Raw genomic sequence first — 24,446 nt, 5'->3', positions numbered from 1 at the left:
GAGCATTTACAACCGCATTGATCTATTTTCATTGCTAAATAATTCGATAAATTATCTTATTTCTGTAAATCCATTACATTACATGATATACAATTAATGTCCAGATGAAACAAAAAAATAATACGTGACATAGTGAAAATTACAAAGTAAGCCAGTTTACCAAGCTGTTGATCAATCGATGTTTTAGTAAAGTTTTTACTCGTTTTTGTAATTTTCACTACTTTGCATGATATGCAATATTATACTTTAAACACTGTGTTTATATATCATTTGTTATATTACCGTCTTTTTCTAATTTGCTAGAGAATTTATCTGGTGTCTCTTTCATGTTGTCGCCTTTTTTTTAATGTGCTAGGGAATTTTGTCTAGTGTATTTTTCATGTTGTCGCTTTTCCCTAAACCTCGTCGTCATTCAAACATTTCATTCCTAACCTATATAAAATTTGCAAACAAGTATTGAACCAACTAAATGTCACGTGGTTGAAGGCACGTTAAATACACCATAATTTAAAAAAAAAGAAAAAAGCAAACAAGTATTGAATGTAATTAAACACATTTTGATATCTGCGAGAAGAATGAGTTTCCGCAAAACCAAGAAAATTATAGAAGAGGGAGATGTTGTTATCTTGTACTTAAGTCCAAACAAGATGCATTCTCTGGAAGTCAAAGCAAAAATTTCTAACAAAAAGGACGAGATTGTGGATAATGTGTTTCAGACCACATATGGCGCATTGAAAGTTATTTCTCTTATCGGACAAAAGTATGGTTCAAAAGTGAAATTGACTCGTGGTTGGGCATATGTATTACAGCCAACGCCAGAACTTTGGACGTTGACACTGCCGCATAGAACGCAAATTATCTATAGTCCAGATATAAGTCTCATTATACATTTAATGGAACTGAAACCTGGAAGTGTAATTATCGAAACAGGTTCGAAGATAGTTTAGATATAAAAGTATAATAAAGATTACACACACACATACGCGCGCGCGCGCACAGAGGAAGAGAGCGTGCATGTGTGTATGTTTCTAAGTAATCACCATACTTATCATTTTAAGTTTGTTCAGTCTAGGCCATTTTTTTATTCTGATGTAAACTCCACAACTTGCACCTGCAATTACATGATTTCATCTTTCCTCCATTTTCATTAAACTTCTTACCAGCCAAAAATATTTTAGAAATAAAAATGAAAATCTTGGTAAAAATAAATTTTTTAGTTAAACAACTGCTGCTTATGTGACTTCTATGATATGCAATCTACTATCACCTAGTAAGCAGGTGTCATATGTCAGCATTATTTATCTTTTGTTCCAAATTGCATACTCAAATTTTTTCAATGTTTGAAATCTACTATGAAACATCTAAAAAGTTTGATGACAAAAAATGAGATTACTGATTGGAGTGCACAAACTAATCTGACGATGTAAAAATTTGTGTCTAGGCCACAAACATATCTTGACAAGAAATGATTACGTAGAAAATAACTAAATATGTATACTAAGAATATTTTTACTCAATTTTGTAATATTCTGTTTTGTGCTTGTATATTTATTTTTTTGATAGCATAATATTTATCTTTGAAGGAAAAAATTTTAATCTTTATGATTTAGGTACTGGCAGTGGCTCTCTATCTCATTCACTTATCCGAACAATACGTCCAAATGGTCATTTGTACACTTTCGATTTTCATGAACAACGCGTATTTATTGCCAGTGCAGAATTTGAAAGACATGGTTTAAGCAATTATGTAACTTTGAGAAAAAGAGATATTTGCTTAGAAGGATTTGGAGAAGACCTGAAGCACAAGGTTGACGCAGTCTTTTTAGACCTTCCACATCCATGGTTAGCTATAGAACATGCTACTATTGCTTTGAAAGAAAAAGGTAAGAATGCCTTTGAATTTAATTTCTTTAATCTTTAAAATGTATTGATGAATATTTTTATGACAAAAATATATTGCTATCTACGTGCGAGTATTGTCTGCAGTGAAGATTACAATACGTAAAGATATAAGTAAACTTAATGATGTAGTTACGCATCGCACAGAGTAAGACAAATTGTATGTTCTGCATATATCTATTATGCAGGATATGTAACATTAACTATTATTTAACAGGTGGAAAACTCTGCTCTTTTTCTCCTTGCATCGAGCAAGCTCAGCGTACTTGTGCAAAACTGATCTGTGAAGGATTCATAGAATTAAATACATATGAATGTTTGCAAAGAGAAATGAACGTTCAATATAGATCTTTATCAGTGCTGGATTTGGAATGTCTAAAATACAAGGTTTGTCCATTTTATTTGAAGATACAGATATGTATATTTATAGGATGTGTCATTTGAAAATTGATCGCTAATAGTTATCATAGGTTTTTAAAATTGCTGAATTCGAATCTAATCAAAATTTTCAAATCCAATATGACAAGTCTAACAGAATAATGGATAATTTAAAAGAATTCTCTATTCTCTTTAAATTTGATGTGTACGAGTTTTTATGGTTATTTAATTCAAAACTGACACCATTTTTAAATTCATGAAAATGTTATTCGTATGAAACAAAAAAATTATTGAATTTTGAAATTTTACTTTGTACATCATATTTAAATTAAGTATGAACACTTTTTTCATTCATTTCATTACATTTTACCTCAAGTTTTTCAATTTTTACTCTTAACTTACAAATTTGTATCTTAATTTTTAAATTATGGATTTCTAAAATTCTCTGAAAAGAAAGAACTTTTGCATAAAACCTTTTTCGATTTCCTGACTGTTACATTGGGTTTATAATTCAGGATCACAGAATTTTGATCACAGAATTTTTGAATGTAGCATCCCGAAAAATCCCGAAATACTGTTTTTACATAAATTCGGGGTAAATTAGTTCTTTCTTCATAGAAATTATTTTGAGTAATAAAGCGTTTTTATTTCTCAACACTTAAAAAGGTACTTACACATGTAAAATACATGCAAAAATTAAATGTTATATTAAATATGGCAATGAAAACCTATGGTATGGGTATGAAATCTCTACACTGAATTCATGGAATCAATGGAATATTGAAATGTGCGTAATATAGGATTGATACAAAATTAATTCTCTCGTCTTTCTTTTGTTATTTTGTGAGATTTTATTTCAGTAATTTTCTTATGAGATTCGTTAACGGGCAAGGTTTTAGAACAAATTAAAAAATAATACATTGATCAGAAATATTTCAAATAACAGATTGAAATACAAACTGAAAAATAAATATATGTTTATTCAATTGTAGCACACGAATGAGGATATGGCACGAAAGAATAAAAAGAAGCAAGAAGAAAAACTCCTTACAGCTATTCACACCGAATCATTACCTGGTCACACAGGTTTTGTTACAATCGCCACTCTTCCCCCTTGTTATGCGCGCAAACAAGAAAAAAGAGAATCGAGTTAACAGTGTGGAGATCAAGATTAAAATCAGACGAACGAAAGACTGAAAAGTAGAAAACACTAAACCCTGTGCACCCTAGAACACACCTTCCTACATAAGCTTAGCACAAGCTCACAGGTCGATGAAAAAGGCAGCAGGTTAGCTGTGTCTTTCCGTCGTAGGACACATTGATGGGCCTTTATCTTTGATGTGACACATCTACGAACAATTGTATGAACGGACCTTTTATTTTGTTGTTTCATATTTTTCTTGCATGAGATTTTCAGACTGTATTTGTCGTGAACTTATTAAAATAGATTGTTTAGCTGTACGAGCTGACATTGATTGTACAAAACGTTACTCAGAGTGTATGACATATAGAGATAATCTATGTTAGGTTTCTCTTTTATATACCTTTTTTCCCCTTAATTATTTGTTAAGATAGAACTAGCAGTTTCAGATAATGTAATAATTATTGGAGAAAAAAAATTAGTTTTTTGTTTGTAAATAGTATAAGTATAGCAAAAATAAATATTTTTGACATATTTTTTTTTAGTTTTCTTAAAATTTTAAGAATTTTTTTATGGCCGGATTCAGATTCGACACACACAAATAACTACTTTTTTTTTTAGAAGAAAAAGAAGCAGGCATAATTTTGCAGTCTAATATAAATTATCAAAGATTGAATTATTTAAATATGTAATCGTGAATTAATAATCTTTCGATAAAAACAAACTTACACATTTAATAGATATTTTATGTATCTGCTTTGCTTGGATTCCAACTGAGATAATCGATTTGAGTCGCAGCCTGGTACTCCTTCATCAAATATTCCACGACTTCCCGCGAGTTGTCCAGTTCATCAAGATTATCTTCAAACATTTTTTCCTTGCGAAATTGTTCCAAAAATGCCCCCTTTTTTCGCAATTTGTCATATTGTTGTAAAGCTCTATCAAACAGCTGAGACATTTATTAATTTAAATAAAGTTATTAATTAAAGCTTTAATGATATACATTCTTAATTTGATTTATTAATTTATTTAATTTTCAATATTGTGCAGTGTACATTCTATGCTATACCAAGTATTAATGGTAAATTTTGATAACTGATTTTTGATGACTGAATATCAATTAATACGTACCGATGATATATTAGTATGATTAGCCAACATCAAGCCAGACACGCGATGCGTACATTGTATGTAAGGAGACTTTCTTGAAAGCGCTACTTGTATACTAGCTGGACCCCAAGGTATGAACTGTGCGAGTTTTCGTTCTCTAATTCTTTGTAAGGATTTGTGCACTTGCGTCGGATCTACTTCACCCTATTAATTGTACATTACTTTTATGTTATATATATATATAGATCGATAGCTAAATGGATAGATAATATATGATGAGGATATGAAGATAATTTAGATAATAAGATGCTTGAAAAACAAAAATTAAAATTTTTCAAGAAAAAATTCTTTCACAAAATTCTTACATAAAATTTAAAGAGCACAATTTTTTAATATTATCAGTTTTTGCACAAATGGCAACTTTTCAATGCATTTCAAGAATAACTTTATTTTTGTTCAATAATCCATATATTTTTATTGTACTTTTTTCTATTTATTAATCTATATAAATATATCTTGTGTGTCTGAAACATTTTTCATTTGCTCAATATATTTCCAGATATTCAAAAAGAACTTGGCGAATTTTTCAATCTTTATCTCACGATATCTGGATAATTATTCATTGGTGGAAAAAAATAGTGAAGAACTTTTCGACTCACTTTGATTTCAAGAATGAGTTTTCTTTGAAATAATTGTTTATTTAAAAATTTTAATTCTTTTTGAGATCTTAGCATAAAACTAAGTACTCTCTTACTCTCTAATTTTTAAGCCGAAAGACTTTCACACAATTATAATTTCATTTTAAAATTCTGTACAATTTTGCTCAATTTGACTCAAAAACGTATTGTTTCTAAAATTCTTACCTGAATTATATTCAAAATAGATATATAACAATGAGATGCATTTCTATCTAGTGCTGTAGAAACCATCATATTTTTCGGTTGCAACAATCGTCGCATTACGTCTAGGACAGATGTTTTCCTCACAGATGCACCCTGTTTTTGAACAACGGTTTTTATGAGTACATACGTACACTATAAAAAGACCGGGTTAAATACTAACACAACATAACACGGTTGGCAACCCATCATATAAATTAGACTTTATATAAATGACAAATTTATATTTAATAAATAAAATTAAAAATTAAACGTTTACACTTAATGCCAAACATGAAACAAAAACATATAGTTATATGAATATTTATACTTTTAATATGTGCAAAATTATTAAATTTTATCCGTATATGAATCATTAATTACCTCTTGATCAGTCGTAAGTGGAGTGTATCCGGTCATTAAGAAATGTAGGCGAGGAGTCGGTATGAGCGGTGCAATCAAACCAACTAAATCATTATTCATATATGAAGGATATCTCAAAGTGGTTGTACTGACAGACATGATTGTCGAGACAAGTTTATTAATTTGCGTGAAGGTGGGATTGTTAATGTGTAATCTATCCGAAGCGATTCGATTTAAAGCGGTGTTATCCAGAACCACCACACAGTCCGCACATTGAGTCAATCTCTTTAATGTTAATAACGAATTATATGGCTGTACTACAACATCGCTGCAACAGAGAAAAGTACAATATATACAAACATTAAATACAAGTACATTTATTATCAGATAGACATATACCTTATTTCATCTTGATTAGGAAAGACACTGTACGTCTCGATTAATTTTTTAGGAAACCTATCGGCGAGAGATTCCAACATGAAGGATCCCATGCCAGAACCTGTGCCTCCTGCTATAGAATGGCACAATACAAAACCCTAGAAATTTAATATTTTTTCAAGATTTTATTTTACCATAAAAAGAGATCGATGATAGTTTGTACTCTTGAATGCTTTCTATTACAAAATGCAATCGATATAGTGTGATACTATATCGTTACAAGCTTTCCTGTTAATCGTTTGCCTGCTAACAACTTAATTAGTTGATACAACTGCGAAACAGAGTTGAAAATTGCTGTTGGAATCATAATTGTCAATTTCAGTCATTTTACAAATTTTGTATTAAAATTTTATGTAGCATTAAATACAGAAAAAATAGTTTTTCTTTAGTCTGTTAACTTTTCTAAACTTGATTAATAAAGTTGGCATTTAATAGCAAGCAATAAATTATTAAAAATACAATGAAACTTATTGCTATATTGAAAACTGACCTCTCTTATTATTAATTAATAATTGTAATAGATAGATATATAATCTGTTTTACTATTATCTACTATATACTGTAGTTGATTTAGGATAAACGATAAATGTATGCAATAAAGATTACGATATACAATCAAAATATTGTAGTGTAAACTAGTAATTATGTCTAAAATTAAAAGATGCATCAAGTATTCATACATTGTATTCAATTATATGATAGTGTTTATCTACATCTTCTTGTTAAAAACACCATTTTTTTTAAATACACAAGATTAAAATTATATATTATAAATGTTAAAATGTAAAAATAGGAATAACGTAATTACCTCCAAGCTGTCACTGCCATCAGCTTCTCTATCTAGTATATCAAAGATTTCTTCTTGCAACTTTTCACCTTGATGATAGCCTGATGCCCAGTTATTTCCAGCACCACCACCATCTTTCGACACGTAGACATTTTCAGGATTGTATAGCTTATAACAATTGAACAATTTTTTATTTCTACACTGATTACAGCATAATAAACTTATATATTATAAGAATAATAACTGTATATATTACCTTAGAGTATGGAGAATTCATAATAGTGTTGATTACTCTAGGTTCCAGATCCAACAACACAGCTCGTGGTATATAATGCTCATCGTCTGACTGATAAAAAAAAACATCCTTTCTGTCTGTTCCTTCTGTCGCATAATCTTCCAAGATTCCTTCTGGACTGATGCCATGCTCCGCACATAATCTTTTCCAGAACTCAAATCCAACTTGAAACATAGATAGAGTATATGAATACAAATAATGTAGTCTCGTCATATGTTACAACTTAAAGATTGTAAGTTATGTATAATAATATATAATGTTTATTGTTTCAAAGTTTTCCATGTATTTATGAATTCAGTTGAGCATACAAAATTTCTAAAGTATTTACAAACGGATCATTAGATCCGTACAAACGGAAAGTATCATTGCTCCTTTTACAACAAAATTTACAATGTATATGAAAAAAGGAAATATATCTATGGCAAAATATCATGTAATGATACCTTGATTGCCACATTGGCCAAGCTGTAAGGTTATCATCTCGCACGGCATTTTGGCATTCAAATAAATCACTTCTTGTCGAAGAATTAAACAATTCTTCAATTTAACGCGTAAAAAATACAAGACAGCGCCGACATCGGTGAATTATGACTGTGCTCGGAAAATATTATTGTTGAAAAAACCTGTTAAATAAATCAACTTTTATCGAACACTTGATAAGACCCTTACTTCTAGGGGTGCGTTCAGAAACTACACTCTGGCTGAAAGCTTTTGTCTATTGTCTATAGTATACGTGACGTATCCTATAGAGTGTAAAGTGTTTTGCACCAATCGGAGAAGTATAAGAGGTTTGTTCTTTATAGCTGAACTGGCTGTACTAGTTCAGAGGGTATCTTTTTCCCTCCACATTGGAAGAAGAAAGATAAACTCTGAACTAGTGCAGCCAGTTCAGCTATAAAGAACAAACCAATAGTACTTAGTACAACGGTGTAAACTAAGGCCCTGCGCACAATAGAGAAAATATTAGAAATAAGAATAATGGAGGATTCACATGCGTCCAATGTCCGACGTACGACGTCCGATATACAATCATATATGTAATACTTCTATATTGCTCAAAGCGAGAACAGTGGTTCCATAACCACGGCGCAGACATATGTTTTACCTCTTTTTCTAATGGGTACTTACCTCTATAAGCGCATGCGTGTAATTTTTATCTCAGCCAATAGGAAAACATTTCTTCAGCTATTTCCGTATGTTGAAAACGTTGTCATGTACATAGCTGGGTATGTTACCAATAAAGTACACGATGTAATAGATTGTACAATATGTAAATCCCAATTATTAGGTTCGAAAATGCCATTGCTGTCGGCATTGAAAAATAAAGGTCCATACGTTATGCCATCGGATGATGTGTGTGCCATATGTCGAACATCTGAGCGAATTATTAGACACTTTTCAAATTCTTTGATGCAAAAAAATATTAAACATATTTTAATTGCCAAATGTTTTAATCATATTGGAATACCATTCGACAATGATATGAATAATCATGTCATGACACAAGACATATTTGATAATCACAGAGTGCAATTATGCAAATATGTAATTGATTTATACATTAACGTTAGATTATTTCATGAATCAAAACAAATGTCAGAAAAAGATCAATATTTACGAAGTTTAATAAATTAATATTGTTTAAAAACTTGTAATAAAAAAAATATGATTATTATTGTCATTCTTATTATTTCATAACCTATAAAGAATTTAAAAAAATATTATTTTAATAGTATTTTAATATTGTTTTAAATTTTTAAAAATATTATTATTACTTTATATTTGTCTAATAAATTAAAATAAATTGAATTATTTTAATTTTGTAATAATATAAATATATGTATACAATAACACATTAGATGTACCTATATATATATAAATAAATATTTTACACATGATTGTAAATATTTTTACAGATTTTTCTCAGAATAAATATAAAGTGTTATTTTTAACGTATGAAAGGTATTTGAAAAACCCGCCACCTATCATGCATGCGCACAATGATCAAAGTACCAATTTTCATGTTCTTCTGTCTCTCTTTTTTGGGACACGTTCCACTTACGGAAAAGATGCTGGGTGTTTACGATAATTCAAATTCGAGTTATAGCGTTTTCGAATAAACGGGGTTTGAACGATCTAGGGTTGATCAATCACTATTTTACTATAAATGCAAGTCTTTCATTGGTGGAGAGGTTGCAATGACGTCATTAACCAATCTTGGGTCGTTCAAATCCTGTATAATCGAAAACGCTATTAGTTTCACTAGGGCCAAAAAAATGAGATAGACATAACCATCTAGAACCTTTATGATTCATGACAACTCGACGCTGTCTTGTATTGGGTGTTTACGATAATTCAAGTTCGAGTTAGTTTCACTAGGACCGAAAAATAAGATAGACATAACCATCTAGAACCTTTATGATTTATGACAACTCGACGCTGTCTTGTATTGCTTGAGTTAAATTCATTGAATTTGTTGAGTTTATTGAGCAAATTTTATTGTAATAGAAAAATGTCATTTATTATTATTATTAATTATATTATTATTATAAAATTATATTATATTTATATCATTATTATATTATATTATTATATTATATTATATGTTATTATATTATATTATATTATTATTATATTAATTATATTATTATTAATTTATTAAAGAGGTATACCAACAAACATACCAACATTATTTGTTTCTTTCATAGACTGATTTGCAGTTAACATTTTTCTATTACAATAAAATTTGCTCAATAAACTCAATAAATTCAATGAATTTAACTCAAGCAATACAAGACAGCGTTGAGTTGTCATGAATCATAAAGGTTCTAGATGGTTATGTCTATCTCATTTTTCGGTCCTAGTGAAACTAACTCGAACTTGAATTATCGTAAACACCCATTAGAAGTAGAAAATTGATGTCATTTCATCTCAAAACAAGAAAATGAAATGGATTAACGTATCAGAAATTAAGAAATAAGAATTAGAAATAATTAATCCATTCCGTTCTCTTGTTTGAAGTAAAATAATTCCAAATTACTCTTCCTAATATATTAATATTTATTCTAATTCCTAATATTTTCTCTATTGTGCGCAGGGCCAAGCTTCTGAACGCACCATAGGACCTCTAGCGGGAGCACGTTTCCGACGCCATCTGTAGAAGTGTATAGTTTAATGCTCTTTGCAACCATTTTTGATAACAATACTTTTAAGGTTATTTTTATCGGTATGTCATATAAGATTTTATATGATTGAAATGATTAAATATATATTAAAAATTAAATATTAACGACTGAAAATCCATAAAATTGAAAACAAAAGTTTGATTTACCTGTCATCGAACATATGATTAGATGCATATAACGAATTTATATGCGTATAAATAATTTTTTTTATACCGCTCACACATACATGTTAACACACTCACGGTCAGTTTGCTTTTTACATTCTTGTAGGTTTTTGCGCATCAAACCACTTGATATCACTCGAAGAATCAATCATTCTTAGTCAGGTAATAAGTTCAAATTCCACAGTTGTTATGCTGCCACGCAATTGTGAATCTTTTCAAGGCGAATAAATCAAAGCTCTTGAAGGACAAAAGTCAACTGATCGAAATACAATATATCATTTTATTCTTTATTAAAATTGTTGTCCGTCTTTTTATGATATCTTATTAATTCATGTAGTAACGAAACTGCAAATTGCAAAGCTTAACATTGTAACATTGTTGATTTAAAATTTAAAATATAAATATAATAATAATGTAAAATAAAAGTCAAATTTTACTATGAAAAATAAAAATACACTCTTAATATTATTTGTTAAATCAATTTTTATTAATATAGTTTTCTTGAAAATAATTTTACTATCAACATGAAAAAATTATAATAATATAGTATTTTTATCAAGAAAAATATAAAAATGTGCATTTATACCTGTTATCGAATAAACAAAGAATAGATAATTATATGATATATAGATGCTAGTATACACTGGTGGATCTTAGAGGCGAGGGGGGCTTAACCCCCTCCCCTTTCCAAGTTAAAAAAAATCAATTTTGCTGGATCCGTTTCAAGAATCTTGGTAAAAAATGCATTAAACGTTAAAGCAGGTTGAACCCTCTCCCCATCCTTCCCTCATTATCGACATCAGGATCCGCTAGTGCTAATATATATATATATATAATATATAATTATAGCTGCTCCTTGCTCTTGTATCAAGATCTATAATCATCTTGTACATATCAATAACAGATTACACATTTATATAATTAAGAATGCATAGCTAGCTGATGTAACTAAATTCTTCAGCGATTAATATATCTACTTATTATACATTGCTCATAACAAGATTTTATTTTTTAATAATGTGATACATATTAATATCGGAGAGAAGCCTGAGAGGAGCCGCCCGTTTTTCGTATGACGCTTTTTCTAGACTTACACTAGCAGCGCGTAATGGATGTGGCTATGTAGTTCCGGGCAGGCTGTAAAATGGATGTACCCCTCTCAGGCTTCTCTCTGCTCTTATGTGTTTCCTGCGAGTCATTCGCTTGTTACTATCCAATTGTTGCACATACTGAGAAGACGTAGAAGCGATACTGTGCGAGCCGTCTCAGCTTCAAATTCCCGAATTGGTAAGAGAAAAACGGCTGTCGAAGATGCCAATTTTATTACTGAATCAGATATATTGCACAACTTAAGATATTACATAGTTGTTCCTTCAATCCTCTTTTTGTATTTTTGTATTACAAATTTAATATTTTTAAATAATTTAGATTTTGATACAATACGTTTTATCAATACGTCGCGAGCGATCCGTCTAGATTGAATTAATCCCTTAAGTATATTAATGATGCATATATATGTATTATTTGAACAAAAAGTATTTTTCTAAAAAATTTTTGCAAAACAGTATCCATAAGTTTTTATGACCGATAAATTTGAACATTTGAATATTTAATCAAAATTTACAAATTTAATATGGCAGATCTGATACAGCAAGCGCAGTTTTGAAAACTTATTCTATCCGTATCCATATCACATTGTATTTTTAAAGATTTTCACGATTTTTTAATTCGAATCTAACGTTAAAATTTTGAAATTTAAAGGAATATTATTTTTATCAAACATAAAATAAAATTTATTATATTTTGAAATTTTTATTTATTCATCAACAATGTGAGCTGTTGCAGTTAACAAGATTATATTATTATTATATTATTAATACAAATATATCTATTTGATAGAATAATCGGCACTAAAATTTGTCTAAATTATGCAAGACTTGTAAAATATGTATTATAATTTCATCGATTTTTGCACAAGTTTTTAGATTGTTACTGTAAATCTTAGATTTTTTAAAATTATTTAATAATATTATATTGAAAGTAAAGCGCAGAGTAGTTTCTCTAACTTTGTACGTTTTCTGTCACACATATTCGCATTAATTTAAGACATACGTAAGGCGTCTTACAACACCTTATATTTCGGTTTAGAACTGCGGACTTTTAGCATTTTTATGGACACATTATGGTTACATATTTATATAACATTGTTAGTATCGTTAGTGATTGTTAGTTAAAAATCTAAAACTATAATTTTATTCATTTATTATTAATATTCCGACTTTACATTTATTTTTTCATACTTGACATTTACATGTTAGTATATTCTAATTACATTTTAAATCAATAACTGTAACAACTTTCATATTACTTTCTTCCATTATTTTTATGGAAGAAGAAAAAATATCTCCCATAGCAAAACAAATCACAGAGAGTACATATGATACATATAATACTTATACATATAATTCTCGTGATTAAATACGAGATAGATAGCACACGTGTCACATAGCGGCAAGCGAACTAATGATTGAATACTGTTTTTGTAATGTTTTTGGAATGTTGTAATATTTCTGCGACATTTTATGTCATATTATGATATTACTGTAACTTTCTAATAATGTCACAGTAACATCACAATTTTTCAGTGACCTTGTGACTCTATTGTGATGTCACTGTGACATGTTGCCATGGGGGATTGTTCAGAGTCACTATTCTAACACTTTCTTAAATTATTTTTAATTAGTATCCAGCGCGTTTGTTTTTTTTGTTGTTGCAGACTGCACAAGTATGTGATTGTACAGAGTGTCCCATAAAAAACGTTTGAAATAATATTGCCAGAGTGTTTATTCTATCTTACAAGCTGCTTTGTAGAATTTGAATTGGAAGTCAGTTGCTACAATGATATTAGATATGAAATCTGTTCTTTTCGCGTATTGTGTAATCACAATATTCGCAGAGGGAGAATCACAATTCTGGCAAGGTACATCGTTTCCTCAAAACGATTTAATAAACTTTCTCTTCCCTAAAGATCCAAATTTAGTGAAAGTAAGAAAAATTGAGCAAACCAGTGGAAGTGAAGCAGTAGTATTAGATTTCGTAAGTATAACAAAATTTTTGATCAAACTTTTATGTATCTCTTTAATTAATTTTAATTAATCTCTGATGATGATATTATATAATGATAATTTATGATGATAACTTTTATCACATCAGATTTCAATACTTTGGAAGGCACGACAATAATTAAAATAATATTTTTCCCCAATATAAAAAAAAGTAAAAAGTATTCAAAATTATTAATTTAATTAATAATTTTCTAATAAACAATAAACAATCGCTAAAATTTTTTGAAAATTATTTAGAGTTGTGTATTTGACAACATATATTTTGAAGTATAAACTTTATTGGAACTGCTTTTTCGTAAATGCGCTTTTACTACACGGAGAAAATTTTATATCAAAAATTACTATGTACGGCAGTAACCGCGGATTATGAAGTCGCGGACCGAAAATTTTTACTATATTTCATATGTGAAAAACATAGTAAAAATTTTTATAATTCTTTCATGGTTCGCAGCTACTACCTAGTACATAGTAATTTTGGATATAAAATTTTCTCCGTGTATATATATTTTTTTACATAGATTGGTTTGGTTGAACAATATGGTTATCCCGCTGAAGAACACAACGTTACAACAGAGGATGGATACAATCTGAAAATACACAGGATACCCGGCAGCCCATTATTGAATAATAAAAAAAAGAAGAAAGTTGTATTTGTGCAACACGGCATTTTTGCTTCATCTGATAGCTGGGTATTGTTCGGTCCAGGCAAAGATCTTGGTATGTGCTTACTATAATAACAAATTATGCTTTTTTATGTATATCTTGATATACATCCAGCTTCTATATCTTTATTATTACCTTACTTAACATTCAGCAACTCCAAATCAAATATTTATCTAATCATTGAAGAAAATTTTTTTAGCTCTACTCTGTATTATGACTTGAGAAGAACTTACCACGTTTGGGTGCTCAGAAAAATGCTTGTTCTAAATTTTAGAAAAAAATAACGCTATATATCTATCGATTTTGTTAATTTTGTGTGTGATATATCTTATGTACAATTTATTTACACAGCAACTGATTGTTATTTTATGTTACAGTATTTCTATTAGCCGACCAAGGATATGATGTATGGATTGGTAATATTAGAGGAAATACTTATTGCAGATCGCATATAGAATGGACGACATATGATCGTAAATTCTGGCAATTCAGGTAGAATAGTACATTAAAAATTGTTTTAAACGGCTGATTATATAATTAACATATTATTTTTTTATCGATTAAAGCAAATTTCTTTTAATTATTTTTAACAATTTGACAATTTTTTTTGCATTTCAAAAAACTTAACAAGACTTAATTATAAACCTCTACTTTCTATACAAGATATTCTTCCAGAGACTTGCACATATTATCGATACAGTACTGATACAATAGTACAAACCAAAGATAGTTGGGGAAAATGTTATAATTTTTGTTTTACAGCTTTCACGAGATAGGAACAAAGGATCTGCCGGTCATGATAGACTATGCCCTTAATTATACGAAACAAAAAAGTTTATTATATATTGGTTATTCAATGGGAACTACTACACTGTTTGTTCTCCTGTCAATGAAACCGGAGTACAATGAAAAAATAAACATGGCCATCTGCCTTGCTCCAGTTGTTTCATGGATAAAAATAACACCCACAATGCAGGAAATTGTTAATATAACTCCAGCACTTAAGGTAGAAACAAAAATCAATTTCTGATTAATATATATATATATATATAACTCAAATATTAACTATGATTTTTAAATACCAATGATATAACAATACATAAAACTAATTAGTATGTTTTAATACATTTGCTACATTATTTTTTATTTTTATTTTTGTTTTTTTTTAAACATTAATAAACATGTATAAAGTTAATATTATTACTGCATGTTTTTTATTCATTTTAACGATCTACATGGCGCATACATGCTTTATATAATTTATAACAAAAGTTATAGGAGCTCGAGCGAAAGATTTAAATATTATTGAGATATGATAATTTGAAATATTTTTAATTATATGAAATTATATGAAAAATATAGATACCATTTTGCTGTTTAACTTGATGCAAGACAGGATTCTGTCTTTTAATTTTAATGATTTTTTTTTTATTTTTCAGGAATTTCTTGACAAGTATGAAATATACGATCTTTTTCCACAATCTTTGACAACCATCACGGCAGGAAAGATATTATGTAACGATGAAGCTATGACTCAAGCTATTTGCACTACAGTGATTTTTCTACTCGTCGGTTCTGATCCAGCACAGCTTAATACTGTAAATTAGATAAATATTTTAAATATAACATTTTACGCAGAACGTAATACAATCTATAAATTTGCGCAAATATTGTTCTATTATTGTATATTGCCACATGACTTAACGATTCTTTTCTATTCTTTTTTATTTTTTTTTAATTTATATTTATTTTTCTATATTTTTTCTTTTTTTTAATACTTTTATTTATCTTTTTATGTAAAAATCTAAATAATTTTTATAAAATTTTAAAGTAATTTCTTATTCAAAATTGTATCTTTGATTTAAATGCAGTAAGAAATGGTATCTCAATTTCTTTATATTTTGATCCCCCTTTTAACGCTGTAAATTGTATGTTAAAAAATAAAATATTTTTTAATTTTAAAATTTTCTTAGATAGAAAATTTCTTCAGAATACTGAGAAAGTTGTTAACTTAAAACTGAAAATTAAAAAATTAGAAGCTGAAAATAAAAAGCTAGATAAAGTTGAATCTAAATTCTAAAACCTAAAAGATAAAAATCAAATTACAGTTTCTACAGTTAATTGCTAAAAATTAAAACCAAAACTAATACATAAACTGTATATGAAGTGAGTTTTCGATTTTATCAAATGTGATAGAGTAAATTGCATAAACATTCGAATTATCCGGTGGTTTATTCGTTAGTAATGTAAAACTTTTTTGTTGCAGACAGCGCTGCCACACTTAATTTCCTATTTTCCAGCAGGTGCTTCTGTACAAACATTACATCATTATTACCAAAATATTGTTAGTAGTAAGTATTCCCTTCTACTTTAAATGTAAAGTAATGTACAGATGTATTTTACACATAATCTTAATTTTAATTCGAACTTGATGAGTAGTGGACTCCTTTCTTTTTCGAATCTCTGATTTTTTCTTAGTTTTCCACTCAACTTATCAAAATGCAGGATTTAAAAGTGAAAACTTTTATAGACTTTTTTTTTAATTCAAATCTTTTGTCCCCTTCTTTAATCAAAACTTAAACAAAGAATTGTATTTGTGTGAAACATTTTTACATGATATTTAAGTTTTTTCTGTTTTAATAATTTTGCCTTCTTTCTCGCACTCTTGCGAGAGCATTAATATACTTACTTCGGAGGAAACATCATTTTCATCAATAAATAAAATACGATAGTAGAAATACTGGACCTGATTCCTGAGTCTTTCGTGAAATTGAATCTTGCATCTAAAAATCGAAAATGCCACTATCTGACAAGCACAAACAGTTTATGAAAATTTTATGAATCACATCTAATAATCCATATTTGGTGAAAAGAAGGTAGTCTAGCGCGCGCTCTCTCTCTCAAACACACGCACACACGCGCGCGCGCAACATGTATATATATGTGTATATATATATATACATATATATATATATATATATATATGAATTGATTATTACAGATAAGTTTCGAGCCTATGATTATGGAGTCATTAGCAATTACGAGCAATATGGACAGAAAATGCCTCCAAATTATGATTTGAAGAAAAGTATTGCTCCGATATTTTTATTTTATTCGGTCAACGATATGATTGTTACAAAAGAGGTAATTTTCTCTTTCTAATTTCTAAAAATTTTTTTTTTACAAATAATAGAATAGAAAAAATAAAAATTTTTACTCATGATTAGGTATGATAGTATACTGAAACGATACATAATTGTTACCAATCAACTTGATATAAAATGTGAAAAAGAGAACAATTTGTTGTTCCATGATTAATTTTCTATTCTCATGTATAATTCTTGTTATTATCATTTTTTTCTCATTATGAAGTAGTTTTTGTTGTATTAATTTGTCCGAGATCTTTTTTCATTTTCCATTGCTTATAATTTAATAATTAGTAACTACACATTTCGTTTGAGATAAAATTGATTTTATATTGATTAAAGAATATGCCTGTAAAGCTTAGTGATCTATTTTGGAAAATTGCATTTATATATAATTTTATTTTTGCAGAATGTGTTCGATCTAAGCAAACGCTTGCCAAACGTTGTTCTAACCGAGGAAATCCCATTTAAACTATTTAATCATGCAGATTACCAATGGGCACTCAACGCAAAAACTCTTCTATATGATCGTGTGTTAGAAGTGATGCAAGAATTTCATCAAAATGTAACTATGAAATGATTGACACAAAATTATGTCATTGTCGTATGTTGAATAAAGAATTTTATGATGTTATTTTCAGTTTTCAACTGAATAAATTTTATGGAAGAAATACGTACAATTGTTGCTCATGTTTTTATTGTAATTATAATTTCCTTATCTCTCTATTACGTAAGAAATTGTTATATAGATAATCAACACGTATCGATGCTCCTCATTCGATTAATCTGTCGGATGAAATCTTTTGACAAAATTTATAGTTAAGCTTGTACAATTTATGTCGAGGTCAACTCAACATTGTGCTTTCCAGCAATTCTCTGCGTAATTCTCCCAACACCTCAAGTATTGGTGTGTACAATTACATAATACATATTAACAAAACTATAGTTTTGGAACCTCCATATATTTAACAACCAATACAAATTAAATAATTATTAAACTAGCATTAAAATGAGAACGAAAGGCTTGATATTGAATTGTATATAGAAATTAATTTTTGAAACCGCAGAGAGTTGAAAGATACACATAGATTGTATATGTTTAAACATAAGTTTTGCATACATATTCCATATTCGAACCCTGCCCTTGTTGCGCGCAACTGCAAACCTGCGCTATTTTCGACATTATTATACGAATATACATAACAGTAAAATGCAAACGTGAAATAATCTCTACGTCATGCTGTCCAACATTCTATTCTTAAATAAGGAGATTATTCGAAAGAGCAGACAAAATGTTCACGAGTAATATGTTGATACAGCCTCTTAATTTCGGTTTTTTCTTTCTATATTGAATGCATTTTATTATACTTATCTGTTTTAGTTGTTACAAATATATGTTTACATTATGCAACAAATTAAAAACAAAATGACAAGCAATTTTATTTTTTCTTCTTTTATCACACACAATCATAATTGATTATACAAATATAATTAAATAAATGCGGAAATACAGAAAGAATTTTGTGCAAAAAAAAGACATGTTTATTATACAACATAGAGGTATATTTAGAAATGTTTTAAATTTGAAGACATAAAGTTTTTCTTAAGAATGAAACGTTTAAGCATGACAATCTTACTTTATAGAGAATATAGAATAGATGAGTCAAATTTTGATGATAAATCAAATTTTGTTAATGAATTTTGATTCAGATTTTCTTAGTATATCTAATGAAATTATAATCCATTCATTCATGTTTCCGACTTTCAAAGTACACATCTTCGAAAAACATTAAATTAAATTGTATTGTGATGTCTGAAATATTAATGACACGTTAGTCTCATTGAAAAAAATGAAGTATTTTTCATCTAAAGGATTTTCACAAAGTACGATATCCACACGATAGGTTTTTGAGATCACTAAATTTGAACCTCTAGTCAAAATTATTGAATACAATATGCCAAATCTGATATAACAGCCGGAAATTTAAAAACTTATTTGATTCTCTCATCAACCTTGATTTTTATAAGATATTATAATCTTTGAATTCGAATCTGACATTATGATTTTGAAATTCAAGACAATACACTATTCTTATAAAACACAAAATAAAATTTATTATACTCTGAAATTTTTATTTACACATCATATTTAAATTAAATCAAAAAACTTACATCTTAATTTTGAAATTAAAGATTCTTAAATCATTCTGAAAAAAATGTTGATATAGAATCTATTTCTCGAATTGCAACATCGAATATCTTTCTAATTGCCACATTGAATTGTAATTCAGAATTTCAAAATTTTGGTTACAAATTCTAGTTAAGCGCTCCTTAAAAAAAATCCGCATATATACAATGAAATATTTACGTGAATTTAATTGTTTCTTCATAAAAATCATTTTGGGTAATAAAGCGTTTTTATTTCTTAACATTAGGATGTTGAGTAGCTTGATCATATTCTGTTAACATAAAATCGTATAAATATATATGTTCATGTTTATGTGAATACGTAACACACATAGCACACGTACACGAACGCGCGTATGTATTTATCTTTATACAAAGCGTCCCATTTAAAATGATACACATAAATATTTAAAAAACAAGACATTTTTAGAAAAAAAAAAAAAAAATCGCACAATGTTTATCTGAAACTTTTTTCCAAAAGTTGGCTCGTTTTCTAAATATTTAGGTTCATTTGCATCATTTAAGATGGGACATCCTCTCTCTCTCTCTCTCTCTCTCTCTCTCTCCCTCTCTCGCTCGTGTGTGCGCGCGCGCGCGCGCGCGCGTGTGTGTGTGTGTGTGTGTGTGTGTGTGTGTGTGTGTGTAAGCGCGCGTATAAAGTTGATTATAAAAATTAATTATATAAATTAATTATTAAATATTCAAACTAATTGTATATAATATTTTATGCATACAACTTATAGACAGACATGCATTATATTTTAAGATATAGCGTTTTACAATTTCAAGTAATAACGAACAAGAATCTTTATAAGAAAGAAATCAATTTCAATAAATGTTTTTCTTTTTTAATGTAACAGGCTATTTTCATCAGCATCAGCAAAAGATTTTCTTACTTATTGTAATTTGAATTCAATGTATGTAATTATCTATTCATTATGTAACTATTATATTTTGACAATATTAATCAACAAAGAACACATGCGACGTTGCGAATCGCCATCTTAGGAGATGCATTGCAGCAAAGGCAATCTTTTCGGTACTAATTGTTAGCGCTCGCATACAATATCAAATTTGTACCTCGTCTCGACGGTTTAGTTTCTCAAATTTTTAAATCTTGATCATATATAATCAATCCTAATTAACATTTTTTCGCCATGTTTAATTACCTAAAATGTATAACTTCTACGGTATTTTAGACCGTGCTTACAAATCTTAACAGTGTTAGCTAAATGTTACAACGAAGTATCCGATGGTGGTGTATCTTCGTGATGGCTAATTTGGGTTAAAGAATGCTGCAAAGCGTCAGGTGTTAACCATTCCTTTGGTAAACAACGTTGAAGAAATGGTACGCATGAACTGAAATACGCCAGACGATTAACCCAACCAGGTATTTCCTGTCCACACAAAATCTGAAATATATTAATTGATGTTATCTATGCCATCTATGCCCATCTGTTAACTCCTCAAGTGTTAATGACGCATTTGAAAACCGACCACTAATGTTAATGACTTATAACTTTGATTAATATTTTCAAATTGAATGTGGCAGACCTAATATAAACGTAAACGTAAACTTAAAAAATTATAGTTGTTAAGTTATTATTATCAAACTTGATTTCTTATAGTCTTTGAAATCAAATCTAACATCAAAATTTTAAACTTTAGAAAAACATTATTTTTATATTTTATATTTTTATAAAATAAATCTTTTTTATAACACAAGATAGAATTCAATATATTGCAAGTTTTTAATTTGCATATCACTTTTAAATTCAGTATGTGTAACAATTTTTGAATTTGCTTTTATTTAATTTTTTATTCCTGAATTAAAAAATCTACATTTTAGTTTTCAAATAAAAGGTTTCTAAAACTCCTTTCAAAAAAAGAGCTTTCATCTGAAATCTATTTATGAAACTTTTAATTGCATCATTGAGTTTGCAAATTAAGAATTTAAAAATTTTGGCTGCAAATTTGAATTGAGCGTGTCAAAAAATTCCTCATATACAAATCTTCAATTATTTTTTTTTATAAAAATTATTTTAGGTGATAAAGCGTTTCGATTTTTAACACTTAATGTTAGTATTGTATGGGAAAAGCTATGTACCAATGTAAATTGACTGCTAAAGTGGTTGCAGTTCTTATTCATCAAATGATAACGGTCTCCTCTGAAATCTTTGCCTAATTCCGTAATTATTCTTGACACATCTTCTTCCGTGAAGTCGGTATATCCAATATGAACAGATTGTCTGTACAGAGAAAAGATAAAATTATAGCAATTGTTCGATACAATATTTTTAAAAATGTTCAACTAATATTTATGGAAAATATGTTTTCTCTTAAAATAAATAAAAGAATATAAACTCTTTACCTGTATCTAAACTGTTCGCCCAATTCCTCAGCTACTCTTGGTGTAATTTCAAAAATGCCACTTCTTGGTTGGGAATGACCGCCATACGCATATTCTATAAAAAAAAATATTTGTTTTCTCTAAATTCTTGCTTTATGTTCTACTTTTTGTACGCGATACTTTTACCTGTTCCATATATTTCCACTCCTGAGTGAAACACACCAAGACCGATAGGTGTAGTATACTCGTTTATCCAATACTGCAATCATAACATTCCTTCAGTGAAATTGTATTAAATACAATAAAAAATAATAAATCTTACTATTGTTTATTTTTCTACGAATACTATCATGCAACGTTTGAATATTATAAAACATTTTGAAAATAAATAAATGTAGAAAAATGATGAATAAATAAGATTGAGCTGTTGTTAACAGTATTTATTTTATTTATCATGATATATTAGAAAAATTATGGCTCACCATATCGTAAACATTAAGAATGATTGGTTCGCGAGCCATTTTTGGAATCAATTCTTCACTATCCTGTGGATAACCCAAACAACTGGGGAAGGAGAGATTACAATTAAGGCCAGACGAAAACATCATTGGAAGCTTTGTAATCCAGAATAGAGTTGATTATTAATATCCTAATACACCTAACAAATAAACACACAATCTCATTATTCCACATAAAATCCATGCGCACTAGAAAAGTATAAACTTAATTATTGCAAAAAAACCAAAATAAGTAATAAATCAAATAATTCTAATATTTCAATTCTCTATATTTCAATTGGTTTTTAAAGAGACAAATTAAAAAAATAAAAAAATTGATTTTACTTTTATGCATATTTCAAAAAGACTATTATGTACCAAAAATATAATTAACAAAATGATATACAAAACAATAATATTTTTGTATTAATTAAATAAAAAATATATCTATTCAAAATACTATCCATAAGTAGTTGTGTTAAAATTTTCAGATGTAATCAAATAAATCAATTAAATTTTATATAAGACTTTACATTACAAAATATAACTCAATCAATATACATTCAATATAAATATATCATAGCAATCTTATATATACCAGTGGTACATTTTATTTTGTAATAAAATGTGCCAATTAATAATAAATGCTCTTTTTTAAAATATCTTTAATTCAAAAATCAAATTAATGAATTCACATAATATAAAACATATATTGCTACTTGTACTAATATATAATATACAATGTATAAATAGAAGAACATAACGCAGAATCTATCCCTCTATTCTTCAATGTAAAAAAATAAACGTAATTTATATGCCATTGGATCAGTAAAATAAGAGTAAATCAAATAGTCTATTCTTTTATCACCAGTTTTCTAATTTTTCTAAATAATATCTTGTCTACAAATGCAATACCATCTAAAGAGATAAAGTTCAAGTCTAATGTCTTTGTATAGATATAGTGAAAAATTAACGTGTGTATATATATATATAATGCTTTATATTTGATCACACATGCATCCTCCTAATACTACAAATGTTTTCTCATATTATACTCATATATTCGTATTGTACTCGTATATTAATTTATACCTATTTTGATTCCGATATCTTAATACCAAACTAGTTGGCTTTCCTGTTGAAATAATGTGCTGCACATCATTCTGGTGTGACCATCCTCAACAGTGGGAAAAATTCATCTATTCTTACATCCATGAATTTGCTTCGCATAATGAAAGATTGCTTTCCAAAGAAGTTACCACCGAATGTAAATAATCATCATTATGATTCAACTATGCTAACACAAATCACACATAAATAAGAAATACAATATATATCTCCAAAAGAAATAATCCCTTAAATATCTAGAAATAATACACAACGCTTCACGTTTTGCAATATTTGGCAGCTTGAATTAATAGCTTTCTTTAACTATAAGATTGATACATCATTGTCACTATTATTAGTAAAAATTTTGTAAACAATTATGTAGCAATCATTCTTCTCTAGAATCGGTAAATGTCACTCACTTCTTCCTTGGTTTCTTATTTGAGATAGAGTGTAAAACGCGTGTATTTATCAATGCGCGCCATCTGATGCTCATCGTCGTTGTCGTCTAAAAAATTGACTTATAACATTTATTACGTTGCCACCCCTTTCTAACTTGCTAGGGAAATTTGACCCTAGAGCCTCTTCATGTTGTCGCTTTTTTCTAACGCGCCAGGGAATTTTGTCTAGGGTCTTATGTTGCTGCTTTCTTCTAAGCCTCGTCGTCTATGAAAGAAAGAGACATAGACCTAACCCTATCCTGCTGTCCTTTTTGTCATCTCACACATTTACG

At 28.5% G+C, this 24,446-nt stretch overlaps 4 protein-coding genes across 6 annotated transcripts; 2 read left to right on the top strand and 2 right to left on the bottom strand.

Annotated features, from left to right (window-relative positions):
- The first annotated feature begins 405 nt into the window (after positions 1-405).
- Positions 406-3,767, top strand: Trmt61 (tRNA methyltransferase 61). Of its 2 annotated transcripts, XM_012369387.2 has the most exons (5): positions 406-930; positions 1,611-1,883; positions 2,117-2,286; positions 2,944-3,064; positions 3,270-3,422. In XM_012369387.2, the coding sequence occupies exons 1-4, from the start codon at positions 576-578 to the stop codon at positions 3,034-3,036; spliced, it is 891 nt and encodes a 296-aa protein (XP_012224810.1). In that variant the 5' UTR covers positions 406-575; the 3' UTR covers positions 3,037-3,064; positions 3,270-3,422. The 2 variants fall into 2 exon arrangements, with proteins under 2 accessions (XP_012224810.1, XP_012224809.1); XM_012369386.2 differs by lacking the exon at positions 2,944-3,064 and having other exon boundaries at positions 414-930; positions 3,270-3,767.
- LOC105673616 (tubulin gamma-2 chain) lies at positions 3,238-7,995 on the bottom strand. The gene is made up of 9 exons (XM_012369384.2): positions 7,733-7,995; positions 7,251-7,453; positions 7,016-7,162; positions 6,169-6,305; positions 5,791-6,097; positions 5,392-5,523; positions 4,550-4,732; positions 4,148-4,367; positions 3,238-3,626 (listed from the first exon to the last, which is right to left on the bottom strand). Exons 1-8 carry the CDS (start codon positions 7,779-7,781, stop codon positions 4,164-4,166), a joined length of 1,362 nt encoding a protein of 453 aa, XP_012224807.1. The 5' UTR covers positions 7,782-7,995; the 3' UTR covers positions 3,238-3,626; positions 4,148-4,163.
- Positions 7,996-11,783: 3,788 nt separating this feature from the next.
- On the top strand, positions 11,784-18,245 carry LOC105673492 (lipase 3-like). The gene is made up of 9 exons (XM_012369148.2): positions 11,784-11,925; positions 13,415-13,734; positions 14,282-14,480; positions 14,804-14,918; positions 15,189-15,432; positions 15,866-16,024; positions 16,693-16,777; positions 17,428-17,570; positions 17,982-18,245. Exons 2-9 carry the CDS (start codon positions 13,537-13,539, stop codon positions 18,150-18,152), a joined length of 1,314 nt encoding a protein of 437 aa, XP_012224571.1. The 5' UTR covers positions 11,784-11,925; positions 13,415-13,536; the 3' UTR covers positions 18,153-18,245.
- A 2-nt stretch (positions 18,246-18,247) lies between these two features.
- LOC105673590 (deubiquitinase DESI2) lies at positions 18,248-24,176 on the bottom strand. 2 transcript variants are annotated; one of them, XM_012369341.2, is made up of 6 exons: positions 23,699-24,176; positions 22,592-22,767; positions 22,296-22,368; positions 22,131-22,224; positions 21,867-22,008; positions 18,248-21,171 (listed from the first exon to the last, which is right to left on the bottom strand). In XM_012369341.2, the coding sequence occupies exons 2-6, from the start codon at positions 22,715-22,717 to the stop codon at positions 20,995-20,997; spliced, it is 612 nt and encodes a 203-aa protein (XP_012224764.1). In that variant the 5' UTR covers positions 22,718-22,767; positions 23,699-24,176; the 3' UTR covers positions 18,248-20,994. The 2 variants fall into 2 exon arrangements, with proteins under 2 accessions (XP_012224764.1, XP_067214853.1); XM_067358752.1 differs by having other exon boundaries at positions 22,592-22,673.
- Between the last annotated feature and the right edge of the window lie 270 nt (positions 24,177-24,446).

The sequence above is a fragment of the Linepithema humile genome, chromosome 7 (genome assembly GCF_040581485.1).
Source record: "Linepithema humile isolate Giens D197 chromosome 7, Lhum_UNIL_v1.0, whole genome shotgun sequence".
NCBI lineage: Eukaryota > Metazoa > Arthropoda > Insecta > Hymenoptera > Formicidae > Linepithema > Linepithema humile.
This window is presented reverse-complemented; position numbering and strand designations above follow the sequence as displayed.

Coding starts and splice junctions, on each gene's coding strand:
- LOC105673590 (XM_012369341.2), bottom strand. CDS start 22,717: ATGATGTTTTCGTCTGGCCTTAATTGTAATCTCTCCTTCCCCAGTTGT. Junction 22,369..22,591: donor TTCTTAATGTTTACGATATG/GTGAGCCATAAT, acceptor TTATGATTGCAG/TATTGGATAAACGAGTATAC. Junction 22,225..22,295: donor AGTGGAAATATATGGAACAG/GTAAAAGTATCG, acceptor TTTTTTTTATAG/AATATGCGTATGGCGGTCAT.
- LOC105673616 (XM_012369384.2), bottom strand. CDS start 7,781: ATGCCGTGCGAGATGATAACCTTACAGCTTGGCCAATGTGGCAATCAA. Junction 7,454..7,732: donor TGGCCAATGTGGCAATCAAG/GTATCATTACAT, acceptor CTATGTTTCAAG/TTGGATTTGAGTTCTGGAAA. Junction 4,368..4,549: donor ATCATACTAATATATCATCG/GTACGTATTAAT, acceptor TAAATGTCTCAG/CTGTTTGATAGAGCTTTACA.
- LOC105673492 (XM_012369148.2), top strand. CDS start 13,537: ATGATATTAGATATGAAATCTGTTCTTTTCGCGTATTGTGTAATCACA. Junction 13,735..14,281: donor AAGCAGTAGTATTAGATTTC/GTAAGTATAACA, acceptor TTTTTTACATAG/ATTGGTTTGGTTGAACAATA. Junction 14,919..15,188: donor CGTAAATTCTGGCAATTCAG/GTAGAATAGTAC, acceptor TTTGTTTTACAG/CTTTCACGAGATAGGAACAA.
- Trmt61 (XM_012369386.2), top strand. CDS start 576: ATGAGTTTCCGCAAAACCAAGAAAATTATAGAAGAGGGAGATGTTGTT. Junction 1,884..2,116: donor TATTGCTTTGAAAGAAAAAG/GTAAGAATGCCT, acceptor ATTATTTAACAG/GTGGAAAACTCTGCTCTTTT. Junction 2,287..3,269: donor TGGAATGTCTAAAATACAAG/GTTTGTCCATTT, acceptor ATTCAATTGTAG/CACACGAATGAGGATATGGC.